Genomic DNA, 13,363 nt, shown 5'->3' on the forward strand with positions numbered 1-13,363 from the left:
AAAAAGAGTTGCTAGTTTTGTTTCAAACAACTAGAATTTGTATATACTTTCTACTGTTAATTACTAATTATTATACACTATATTAATAATGAATATCATCTTTTCTTCGCGCGCGGACATTTAAATCGGGAAGAAAAGAAGTGCTTTATTTATTTAGTCAGAAATTTAAAAAAATTATATGTCTGAATATCCATCATTTGTGTATAGGATTCTTGCAGCAACCTAGTCAATATATTCGGTTATTTCGAAATCTTTTTTTTCTATTGTAGTTGGAACCGTTTCTTTGATTGTATTCTTATTTCGACTGTAAAAGAAAATATAAGATTACAATAAGATACATATATAAATGTGCGTGAATGAGATTTGCCTTAAACCTTACATTTTACACCACAGCAACTCGAGTGTAAATATGATTAGGCTAAGCAATAATCCGTAAGCAAATGTAACTATTACAAAATGGCATTCTGTAAAACCGATACTGATGAAGCTGCCCTGATTCATGCACTTTGGCTTATTTGTTAATAATCGATATTCGTCACGTTGTTTAAGTCCGTATTCTTGTAATCTCAAAGCTCTGAAAAAATAAACATTAAAAATATGTATCGCAAATTGTTCTAGTATCTTAAGAAAAAATTTATTGTTGAAAATGAACGATTAAAAATAATTTAAAACCTAAAATCAAGAAGCCAGCATAAGTGTTACGTATGAAAATGTCGATTAAACTTTTTTTTCTAACATTATATTTACTTTCTAGAGAAGATAACACACATAAAAAAAAAGTAAATATCTCTTTTATAGACATTTTTATAAATAATTTTAAAAACACAATTTTTCAATATAAGCATAAAAACATTAGAAAACATTTAAAAATCATAACATTTAATCTGTATTAATCTGCTTTACGTCATATTTGTATTTATATCAAATTTTAAAATTATTATTCTTTACATATGTGCTGTACGATTCTGTCCGAAAAAATAAAGTTTAAGACAAAAACAAAAGTTTACAGCGATTACGGTGATTTACGACAATTTTATAAAAAAGAAAAGTAAATTTCAAAATATTTGTATCAATCAATATTTTAAAAATAAAACACACACACATATACTAAGTATACATTTATAAGTATATACATTTGATATGATATTTTAATATTAAAGTTTAATTTTACATTTTTAATTATTATTATTTTAAAAAAGCGATTTAAAATTTTTTACCCAATTTTTATTATCTCTAAATAGGGCGATTGTTTTGGTAATGGCAGATGATTTTCTACCATGTGTATATAATTGATATCAGTTATACCGCACTTTTCATCTTCCTGATATGTTTCTTGCATGATATGATATATCTTAGTATCCATAGCGTGAAATGCAAAAGTTTCATTTTTTATTCGTCTTACACCTTCTTCCATGGAAATCCAATTAGACTTGCGTCCTTTCGGCTCTATTCTCTCTTCATAGATCGCTTTCCTAGTGGGGTCTTGAAAAGTCTACACAAACAAATTAATTCTCTCATATTTCTTATTATTTAATTTCTTATGTTAGAATATAAACTTTTGTAATTTATCAACCTTGAACATATAATGAGCATATTGGATATCTTCTGCACCGAGAGTTAACGGACTATTCAAGAGATCAGAGAGGGTTTTTATAGAGTCTGAAGGGGACTGTAAAAGAGCTACAATATTCGCTGTGTAAGCCGCATAAAGACTTAGCGAAGCTACCAGTAACATGAGAGTGATGATTCGAGCTGAAACTCTGAACGGCTCGTATGAATATCCTGTAAATATATAGATAAATATAAAGATAATTTATAAATTTGCTTATAAAAGTATAAATATTTTAACGTACAAGTTGATAATTGCATAATATATTTCATATTACTATAAATTATATACCTTGTTGAGCAAACGCTCCTAAAAGAACTAGAAGGTCATCCCCGAATGTTGGCTGACCAATATTTGTTTGTTTCCAAGTGGCTGATGATTTTTTCATTGTGTTTCGATAATATTCCCATTTCATAGCTGCATATAATAAGCAGAAGACGAGAACAAGGAATACGGCGATGGCTATCCAAACATTTCTTTCAAACGGTAATGTGAAGATATTTTTCACGCTTGATAATAATGGTTGTCGAAATACAAATCTAAATCTATACATAATTTTATATATTATATCAATATTAGCAATTAATATATCCAAAATAAGTAATTAGGACTAATATGATTGGGTATAAACAATTGGAAGTTATTATTATTTATTAATATTGTTGATGATAAATCTTAGAAGCAAATTGTTAGATTTTAGAACTGTATGCTAAGCAGATAAATAGGCTTGAAACAAGAATCAGAACAATAGGAAGTGATAGTTGATATTAATTACAATATTAAGGCTGTTGATGATGAAAACTAGCAGTAAATTATTAGATTTTAGAACGGTATGTTAATCAGGTTTGATTAACATTAGTGATATAAAAATTGAGACAAATTTTCGAAAATTTTCTCACAAACTTGAATTATACACTACACAAAAAAATTAAAAAGTCGCTTTTTTCCATATAAAAAAAGGCCAATTTTCAAGTAGTTGCAACTTTCTTACAATGTAATTTTATAACGAATAGGAAGAATTGAAACTCATTTAAAGATTCTAAAACTAGAAACTTCAATCTTTGAAACGTTTATTTATTGATCTTATTCCGATTATTTTTAAGGAAATTACAACTACTTGAAAATTGGCTTTTTTTACATGGAAAAAAGTGGCCCTTTAACTTTTTGTGTAGTGTAGATTCGTAAGATTTTTCATTTTTATTAATTTAACGTAAAAAAAATAAGTTGTGACAAATAAAAACATTTTTCTGAGACAAAAATTACACAAAATATTTAACAAGCATTAAACAAAAATATATAATTATTATATGATTATTTATTTTCTTAAAACAATTAATCTTTCTTTAAACAATTATTATAATTGTAATATGCATAACAACACTTTTTATAACAGTTATTTATCAAATAATAATACTATTTTTAAAACAGTTTTTTATGTATATACGTATATAATATTATAATATATAATAACGTATATAACAGTTTTTTAATCGTTATACTTATTGTTAGTGATTTTTTAAGTCTTTTTAAAAAAGTAAGTCTTTAGAAATTTCTTTTATATATGATACTATGTATTACTGCATGACATTAGTCTTTGATTAGCATACCGTTTTATATGTTCTGTAGTGGGATAGTTCCATTATATGTTATAACATTGCAGTAAAGAAAGAATTTACTTTCAAAGATCAAATCTGAAATTTTACCTAACACGTGTTTGTAGGTGGATATATTTTATTACATGCATGCGATCTTCTACAATTAACATGCAAGTGCCTGGGATGTCGACCTCACGTCGAGCCAGTAGCCCAGTCATTCCGCCGAAAGATCCATTTCCGTAGTTTTGTCCCCAGTCATTCACATATGTGAAATTTATCCTGCATAAGATAAAAATATGAAATTTGATGACGATTTAATTGATTCTTGCCAGTTATCTTACGAATCTTCATAAATGAACGTCGAAACAAAAAATTTATTAATTCTCGTTATTTATATTGTATTATAAAATATTGTTATTTTGTATAAATCAGAGATATTTATCTCTTAGGATTAGTTGCAGATTAAAACATGTGTCCTTTAAAATATTGAAATTTTTTAGTTACATATAATTTTTGCCAATAAATATGGGATATTTAATTAGACAAATTAGACAATTATATTTATACCCATAATTACATGATCATGTACATATCATAGGTAAAAAACAATTATAAACATTTTTGACATCTACATGTTATATCAATTCAATTACTACCATGATTACACTAATCTATGATTTCGTTATACTTGAGGTCGAATTATGATTTTATTATATCATTTTGAGCATTTCTAATTAATTCACAGATAATTAACAAAATCGTCCATTATTATTGGCTACTATTTATTATTATAACATTATACATTCTTTTATTATTGACAAATTTAAAGTCAGGAAGCAACATGACTCACGTTGCATTCATCCGATTTATTAGGTGGACTATCCAGATATAATTAGCCTTCGAAAGCGGATCTATAATTTTATTCTTATAATCAGTCAAATGATTGATAGTATCAGGATTCGTCATCTGGAATTGAAAAAGAAAAAAAATATATCTGTATATATGTATATAAAAAGTTAAGACTTTTTAATATATTGATTTATACATCTCGTATTTGAACTTTATTTTTCTTGTTTATTCTATATATTTTACGCATATTTATATTAGTTTATGAGTGGAAAAAAAATTCTTGATATTTAGTTGATATGTAAATGCATCTCGAAGATGAATACATATACGTAATATTTCAAATACCACGACAACAGATTTTAGAGTTGTTTGTTGAAGATTTCTTCTTCGTGCCGAAGCCACGTCAAAAGTCCTCAGTCGTATTTTATTCTCGACTGTCCAATTACCGCGATCTTCCCATATCACTCCTCGTTGAGAACTCGGCCGATATATGGAAATTAGTTGAAGAAAATCATCGTCGAATCTTTTTGCGAGAACCACATCGCTGTCAGGATAGACGGCTAAATCTTTGAAAATCTCCAAAATTGAATCATCATATGTAAAAGTTATATTGGCATCATCATTATCGATTAGCGTTCTTCGATCTTGAAGGAACAGCCATTTCATCGGTGCAACGAACATTCGATTCATATCCACCTATTATGTCAAATAAGAAATAATGATGATAATTTGTTTATTAAGACCACAAGACGAAAGAATCCTTTGCGACTGATATTAATGAATTTTAGTGATAAGTAAACTTAATTTATTGGTGAATGAACATTAATAGATTGCGAGTGAGATTATTAATATTGATTAACAGAGCTATTTTATTATTTTTTAATTCAAGAGCTGATGAGCAATATGTTTGTTCTCGCATTGTGTTTACGACATACGTACTAAAAAATATTTGATACCTGACGTAACATTTCAGTAGCGTAATTGCAGTCCAAATCCAACACGTACAGATTCTGATGTTCCAAGTCATCATAAATTTTCTGGTCGAAATCGGGAATGACATTGTGGATGCCGTGCATCAAGTGAAGACTCGACAGTTTTCTAGATAATTTAATCGTGTCATCTAAAAGAAGGCGAAAAGTAAAAATTATTAAAATTCTTTGAACATTTTTATATATTTTACGTAAAATGAAAAAAAAATTATTGTAATCTCATAGCTATACACTAGTCTTATAGCGCCTTCCATTGGGAAACACTCGCTTGCACTAGCAACACTGAGTGCTTGAAGCGTATTTCATTGGTAGTATTAGTGAGCATGTTTTGAGTGGAGCACATTTTATTGGGAGCACAAAATGTTCTTATTGTTAGTGCTCACTGAGTAAAATTGGTCTCGAGTTTAGAAGCCGGGCCTCACTTCAGTGTTACACTATTTGAATTTGAACTGTTTATTGTTGTGATAAAAAATATGGATTTATGTTTTGCAAGTGAATTTTTAGGATCTTTATCTTCATCAAGTGAAGATGAAATTCTATTTCTTATTACAAATACGAAAAATATAAAGCTAAAAATTATGAATTATGTAGATTTATTATTCACTTAAAGACCGATGATCAGGTAATAATACTTAATTTTTTAAGGTTTTATATATATATATATATATTTTTTTAATTGTGTCACAAGCATATTCCATTGAGAGTGTAGAACTAGCTAGAACTGGTGGCGTTTTGTGTAATCCCGACAAAATATTCAAAAACTGGAGGGCACTAAGTGCCAGCGAATTTTTTCAATGAAAGACGCTATTATATTTCTATATATAACGAGGTTTATATATATATTACGAATATATATATATATATATATATATATAATTTTACTTGTTTTATATATAAATAGTGTGTTCGAAATCTTACCAGAACTGATACACAAGTGTAGAGATATCCTCGATGGGGAGAATAAAATAGGCATTGTATCGTTGATGAAGTTTAGAATAACATCATCGATTTGACGAGAGAATACGATCATGCCATTGAATGACAGAGCAAGAATACACAAAACAATGGGAAACATTCTGACCGCTCTTGTATCCATTAAACGACTGCTCAGAAATTTTTTCGATATAAAATGATCGGGACTGATAATGCCGATTATACCGTAATCTTTTCACATAATTTTGCATGTAATAAAAGAACCGTATGGATGGATGGATGGATGAAGGAAAAATATAATGAAGGAAGAATTGACGTTCCATAGCATGTGTGCAATGCGAACATTATTATTGCACATGAAATATTCAATCTTGACAGATGCTACGTTGACATGATATAATCTGCGAAATGATTTTATATATCGCGAAACGTGTTTTAAATTTTAACACTTTCATTAAGATAAAGTTTAACAAATTTATTTTAATAGTGCAATTGTCGAACTTAAATTGAGTTGATAATAATAGCGTAAAGAATTTGATGACTCAGGAAATCGGAAGTTTATGTTTTAGTGTGAGAAAAGCCACAGCTGAACAGTATATAATTCATGGAATTATGCAAATTGTACGGTTTGTGCACGTGTATTTTACTTTTGTTTTCAAATATGTTGGCAAATTCTTTTTGCCAAAGTGTAATGTGTCTGCATTTATTTTACTATTTATCAGATACTGATCGTTAGATGATAATTAGAAGATTAGTACAGATGCGTAAAATAAAGAAAAAATGGTGATTGTGTGATTTTTGGAGCCAGTTGAAGCTTCTATAATTTTTATTGATAACTCTAATTTATTAGATTAACAGAATAAACAACCAACATTACAGAGATATTCTCGAAAGTGAGAATACAACAGGTATTACGATAAATTTTACAATAATGCCGTCGACTAGAGAAATGGGAAGCATCGATGATAACGAGTATTATTATAATTCAGATAATTAACAATGTTTGATGGATACTCGTTTGATATAATATAATTTACCATAATCTATCAGCGGATCATCTATATTTCCGTATACTTCTTAAGACACAATTTATAATTACACAGTAAAAAATTTTGTGTTAAATTTAACACATTTCTCGTGTCCCAATTTATCCACTCTAATTTCAATGTTAATTTAACAGAAGGCAAATATGTAAACAAATAACACAAATAATATGTAAAAAATTAACACAAAAATGTGAATTAGTGTAAGATTTTCTTATTAATTGTGTTGTTTTAACTCTTAGAAATTAGGTGAATATTAACGCAATGCAGAAAAGTTAAAATAACATAAAGACAGTATGTTATATTAACATAAGAGTATGTTAAAAATTTAACACAAAAATTTCTACACAAGAAAATTTCAACAAAAATACAAAATGTTTTTTACCGCGTATCTTTCTTTGTTCTCAATGTTGTTTTTCGATCAATGCAAATTTCATTATTCGAAATAATAGTGACAGTATAAGAAATTTAAAGAATCTACTGAAGAATCAGCTGACATATATTTCTTTTATTATGTTTAAATTGCGGTTGTAACTTTCGAGAAATTATTTTATGTATCTTTTTTATCGCAAGAGAAAAATTTACAGTTTTACGTTCATGTTTAATACATACATTGTTAAACGCCATCATGATATCAGACAAATTGATTTTGCATTAAATTAAATATCGCGATGATAAATTAAAATACTAAAATTAAAAAAATTTTTGATTACTTAACTTAAGATTCTTATATCAGATAATCAAGTTTGTGAAAACACTTTATTTAATGTTAAATAGCATTCTGTGGCTAAGGAATAAAAAAATGAAAATGATTTACTATTAGAGGAAAATAATCTCTAAACTAAATTTTTAATTCTTATAAAATTTTTTTAATATGTTATTTTCGCAGATATGCGAAATCATGAACGAAACAACGATATCATTAATGTTTTATAAACAGCACAAGGATTATTTTTTTTTTCTTTCTTTTACTTCATTCTTTAATTTTTTCGAAAACTTAGATTTTATGATATAAAATTCCTCACATTATATGATATGTCAGAACAAATATCTTTGAAATTCAACATTTATATAAATTTTTGATTGCTACAAATACTCAATGAAAAGTCTATCTCTTCGTAATAAACATACAAAACGCGATAATAAAATATTTTATTTTTATTCATTTATACAAATGTGCTACAATATAATTATAATATGATAAGGAAACAATGAATATAAGGTTTATACAATTATTTTTAAAAATAATATTCATATTTCCCATCTGCACGTTCTTTAGCATGTACTTTCAATGTACATACTGAAAAGTATATTTATAAAAAAAAATTGAGTTTACGCTGGGCTAGTACTTATACATATTTACCATGAATAAATAAATAAATTATATATATATTTATTTATTTATAAATTTTTGACTTAAAAAAATTTTAAAAAGAAGGTTACTTTAATTAATTTTTTTTAATACTTTGTGATAATCAAGGATTGGCACAGACCTACTTTTTCTACTTTTATTAATAATTCACGAAATATCGATAAATGTTATTGTAATCAACAAATATCAACACGTATTCAAGGACATTCTTATTACATATTATACATACTTATTATATATTCAAAATTTCATTATATTATTTAATACACGATATTTTATAAAGCTATAAAGTTATAAGAATGATTACTATTATAATATTACTAATTGCTTAATAATTGTACAATAATTTCACAAAATTTGAAAAATTCTAGATTTAGAATTTTTAATAGCTCTAGGAAATATAAGAAATCTTATATTACTTTTATCTTTATTAGTATATACGTGATTACAAGTGCTTTACTAATCATGTTGCAAAATGTTATATTGCGCAAGACTTCTGTAGAAATATTTCAAGAAAAACTATATATTTTTTTCTAAAATGTGTAATGTATTGGGAAAGATTTGCAAGTTTTCTTAAATAAATAGAATTGTATGTATTTTCTACTGCTATCATGCGCTACATTAATATTGACTATTAACTTTTCTTCGCATACATTCACTGGCGCTTAAATTGGAAAGAAAGAAGGATAAAAAGAAGTATTTTGTTTGCCAGAAATTTTTAAAATGCCTTATACTTCTAAATGTATATCATCTGGGATGAGTGATTTGATGATTCTTGCAACAATTTAGTCAATATATTCAAAAATTTCGAGATCTTTTTTTTCGATCATAGTTGGAATCGTTTTTTCGACTATACTCTTATTTCGTCTGTAAAAACAAATGATCATAATAATTAAAGCTTACAATAATATAAATGTCTACAATAATACAAAATCTTACATTTTGTGCCATAACAACTCTAATGCAAATACGATTAGGCTTAGTAACACTCCATAACCCATTGAGACTAACACAAAGTGGCATTCCTTAAAACCGATACTGATGAAGCTAGCCTGACTCGAGCACTTTGACTTTTTTAGGATTATTCGATGTTTGTCACGTTGTTTGAGTCTCGTAGCTTTAAAGCTCTGAAATAAATTATTAAGCATATATGTGGCGAATTCGTATAGAATCTTTTATTTTTGTGTATAACTTAATCTCTAAGCTTAAATTATAAATAAAATTGATTATTAAAAGCAAATGATTGAAAACTTAACATCAAAAAAGCACAAAATGTTATAAATTATTTATATAAATTTTTATACTTTATTTTTTCTGAAATGATATTTACTTTTCGGAGGATATAATACATATACAGAGAAAGTACATACTCTTTTCATAGTTATGTTTATAAATAATTTCAAAACTTAAGTTTTTTCACATAAGCATAATTTGAATAAAAATGTAACTATTAATTTATTTTGCGTTATATTTTTAATTTCTGGAGATGCAAATTAATTCGGTATTTTTACATTGAGTCAATTGTAACTTTGTTTTTGACTGTATATTTTTGACATGATATTTTGATTTTAGATTTCAATTTATATAAATCTATATTTATTTATATTTTTAAAACGTGATATAAATCAAAATATAATCTTTTACACATTTTTTATTATTTCTAAATATGGCGATTGTTTTGGTAGTGAAAGATGCGGTTGTATCACTTTCATATAATCAGTTAAGCCGCATTTTTCTTCTTCCTGATATGTATCTTGCATGATTTGATATATTCTAGTTGTCAGACCGTGAAATACGAAAGATTCATTTTTTACCCGACTTACACCTTCTTGTAAAGATATCCAATAAGACTTGCGTCCTTTTGGCTCAATTTTCTCTTCAAAAATCGTTTCTCTAACGGGATCTTGATAAGTCTACACATAGGAATTATTTTTCTTACATTTGTTGTTATTTAATTTTTTGTTTTAAAAAATTAACTCTTGCAATTTATCAACGTTGAACAAATAATGAGCGTACACGACGTCTTCCGCACCGAAAGTTAGCGGACTAGCCAAGAGATTAGAAAGAGTTTTTATAGAATCTGTAGGGGACTGTAAAAGAGCTACGATATTCGCTGTGTAAGCCGCGTAAAGACTCAGCGAGGCTACCAATAACATGAGAATGATTATTCAAACTGAAACTCTCGTAAGCTGAAGGGCTCGTATGAATATCCTGTAAATATAAAGACAGTTTATACATTGACTTGTAAAATTGTAAATACATGTATTTTAACGTACTAGTCGATAATTGCAAGACTTAATTCACATATTAGATTGTGTACTTTGTTGAGCAAACGCTCCTAAAAGAACTAAAAAATCATCGCCGAATGTTGGTTGGCCAATATTTGTTTGCTTCCAGGTGGCTGATGATTTTTTCATTGTGTTTCGATAATATTCCCATTTCATAGCTGCATATAATAAGCAGAAGACGAGAACAAAGAATACGGCGATGGCTATCCAAACATTTTTTTCGAAAGGTAATATAAAGATATTTTTCACGCTTGATAATAATGGTTGTTGAAATACGAATCTGCATCTACAAGCCATTGTTAATTGTATTATTAATCATCACTCATATATAATGTGTTTTATTAAAACAAGATCTCTTTTTCTCTCTCTCTTCTTTCCTAATATTATCTTTTATAAATAATACTACATTACACTTTAATTAGCAAACCTTGTTTAACAGATAGATCCACTATGTTAGAACAGCAGAAAAAAAATTAATTAGTCACAGATTAATTGCGATTTTACCCAATGTCTGCATTTAGGTTGATAAATTTGATTAAATCGACGCTCTCTTGTCATAAACATGATAGTGCCAGCGATATCGATCTCGCGTTGAATTAACAGTCCAGACATTCCATCGAAATCTCCATTTTTGTCCTTAACTCCGCAGTCATCCACAAATGTGAAATTTACTCTGCATAAGATAAAAATATGTAATTTGATAATATATGGTGATAATATATTTTTATCAGTTATCTTACAAATCTATCACAAATGACAAAATAAAAAATTTATCAAGCCCCGTTAATTTGTATAAATCAGAGTTATTAATATATTATGAATAGTTGCACATTAAAACATGTATCTTTTAAAAGACTGCTTTTTTTATGATAAAATAATAATGTAAGAGAAGTACACATATTTTGTAATGTCAGCTTGAAAATGGAACGCTTCTTCTTCTCAATTATGTTTTGCTGATATTTAAGTCTTCTCGAAAATGATTATATATAATATTTAAAATACCACGACAGTAGATTTAAGAGTTGTTTGATGAAGATTTCTTCTGCGTGTCGAAGCTACGTCGAAAGTTCTCATTACTAAACTATTCTCGATCGTCCAGTTTCCAAGATCTTCCCGTATCACTCCTCGTTGCGGACTCGGCCGATATATGAAAATTAGTTGAAGAAAATCATCGTCGAATCTTTTTGCGAGAACCACATCGCTGTCAGGATAGACGGCTAAATTTTTGAAAATCTCCAAAATTGAATCATCATATGTAAAAGTTATATTGGCATCATCATTATCGATTAGCGTTCTTCGATCTTGAAGGAGCAGCCATTTCATCGGCCCAACGAACATTCGATTCATATCCATCTATCTTAAAAAAAAAGAAGATAATGATGATAATTTGTTTATTAAGACCACAGGACGAAAGAATCCTTTGCGACTGATATTAATGAATTTTAGTGATAAGTGAACTTAATTTATTGATGAACGAACGTTAATAGATTGCGAGTGAGATTATTGAATAATGATTAACAGAGCTATTTTATTATTTTTTAATTCAAGAGCGGATGAGTAATAAGTTTGTTCTCGCATTGTGTTTACGACATACGTACTAAAAAATATTTGATACCTGACGTAACATTTTAGTAGCGTAATTGCAGTCCAAATCCAACACGTACAGATTCTGATGTTCCAAGTCATCGTAAAGTCTCCGATCGAAATTGGGAATGACATTATTGTGAATGCTGTGAGTCAAGTAAAGACTCGACAGTTTCCTAGATAATCTAATCGTATCATCTGAGAAAACAAGAAACATAAAAACCACTAAAATTCTTTGAACGGTTTTATATATATTTTCTTGTTTACAATGAAAAAAAATTATCTTAATCTTATATTATATATTTTATTTCGATTTATAACAAAATTTATTATACGATATATGTATATCGAGTTTATCATATCATAGAAACTGAGATCCAACAAAATCTTTTATTTATTATAATTTAATATTGCTTTTATTTATTCAATTATCTGTTTTTTAAGTACTACTTTTAAAAAATCTTGCTTGTTTGATTTGTAAATGATGAATTCGAAGATCTTGCCGTGGCTAATACACGAGTGTAAAGATATCCTTGACGGAGGAAATAAAATTGGCATCGTATCGACGAGAAACTTTAACATAACATCGTCGATCCGACGAGAAAATGCGAACATGTCATTGAACGACAATGCAAAGATACACAAGACACTGAAGAACATTCTGAGCGCTCTTGTATCCATCGAACAACTACGTAGAAATTTTTTCGGAATAATATTCGCGATCGATAATATCGATTCGTGCACCGTAATCTTTAAGTATATCCATCGGTTTTACATTATTTCGCATATAATGAAACCGTCTATGACTTGGCGGAAAATATAATGAAGAAACAATTGAAGCGTAAGTAATAAGCATATGCAAATTTTACTACATATAAAATATTCAATCTTTATCTGATGGATGCTACGTTGATATAGTTTGTGAACGAATTATTTATTACACATAACAAAACATAATTTTTGCTACAGCTTTCGTAGTTTTCGCAAACTTTTAATAACGCAATCATCAAACATTATCTGACAGACACTAATAATGGTGCAAAGAATCTCAATGAGTCGAGAAAGTTGGGAGTGTATATTTTACTATGTGAAAAGCTACAG

At 27.8% G+C, this 13,363-nt stretch overlaps 1 protein-coding gene and 1 pseudogene across 1 annotated transcript; both read right to left on the bottom strand.

The window, feature by feature from the left end:
- On the bottom strand, positions 1 to 6,326 carry LOC140664114 (ionotropic receptor 75a-like). Its single transcript, XM_072888882.1, has 10 exons — positions 5,961 to 6,326; positions 5,010 to 5,173; positions 4,399 to 4,749; positions 4,055 to 4,170; positions 3,313 to 3,483; positions 1,901 to 2,154; positions 1,574 to 1,782; positions 1,218 to 1,492; positions 380 to 574; positions 1 to 304 (listed from the first exon to the last, which is right to left on the bottom strand). Exons 1-10 carry the CDS (start codon positions 6,136 to 6,138, stop codon positions 223 to 225), a joined length of 1,995 nt encoding a protein of 664 aa, XP_072744983.1. The 5' UTR covers positions 6,139 to 6,326; the 3' UTR covers positions 1 to 222.
- Positions 6,327 to 9,175: 2,849 nt separating this feature from the next.
- On the bottom strand, positions 9,176 to 12,922 carry LOC140663538 (uncharacterized; annotated as a pseudogene).
- Positions 12,923 to 13,363: the final 441 nt, after the last annotated feature.

This window comes from Anoplolepis gracilipes, chromosome 3 (assembly GCF_047496725.1).
Source record: "Anoplolepis gracilipes chromosome 3, ASM4749672v1, whole genome shotgun sequence".
Classification (NCBI taxonomy): domain Eukaryota; kingdom Metazoa; phylum Arthropoda; class Insecta; order Hymenoptera; family Formicidae; genus Anoplolepis; species Anoplolepis gracilipes.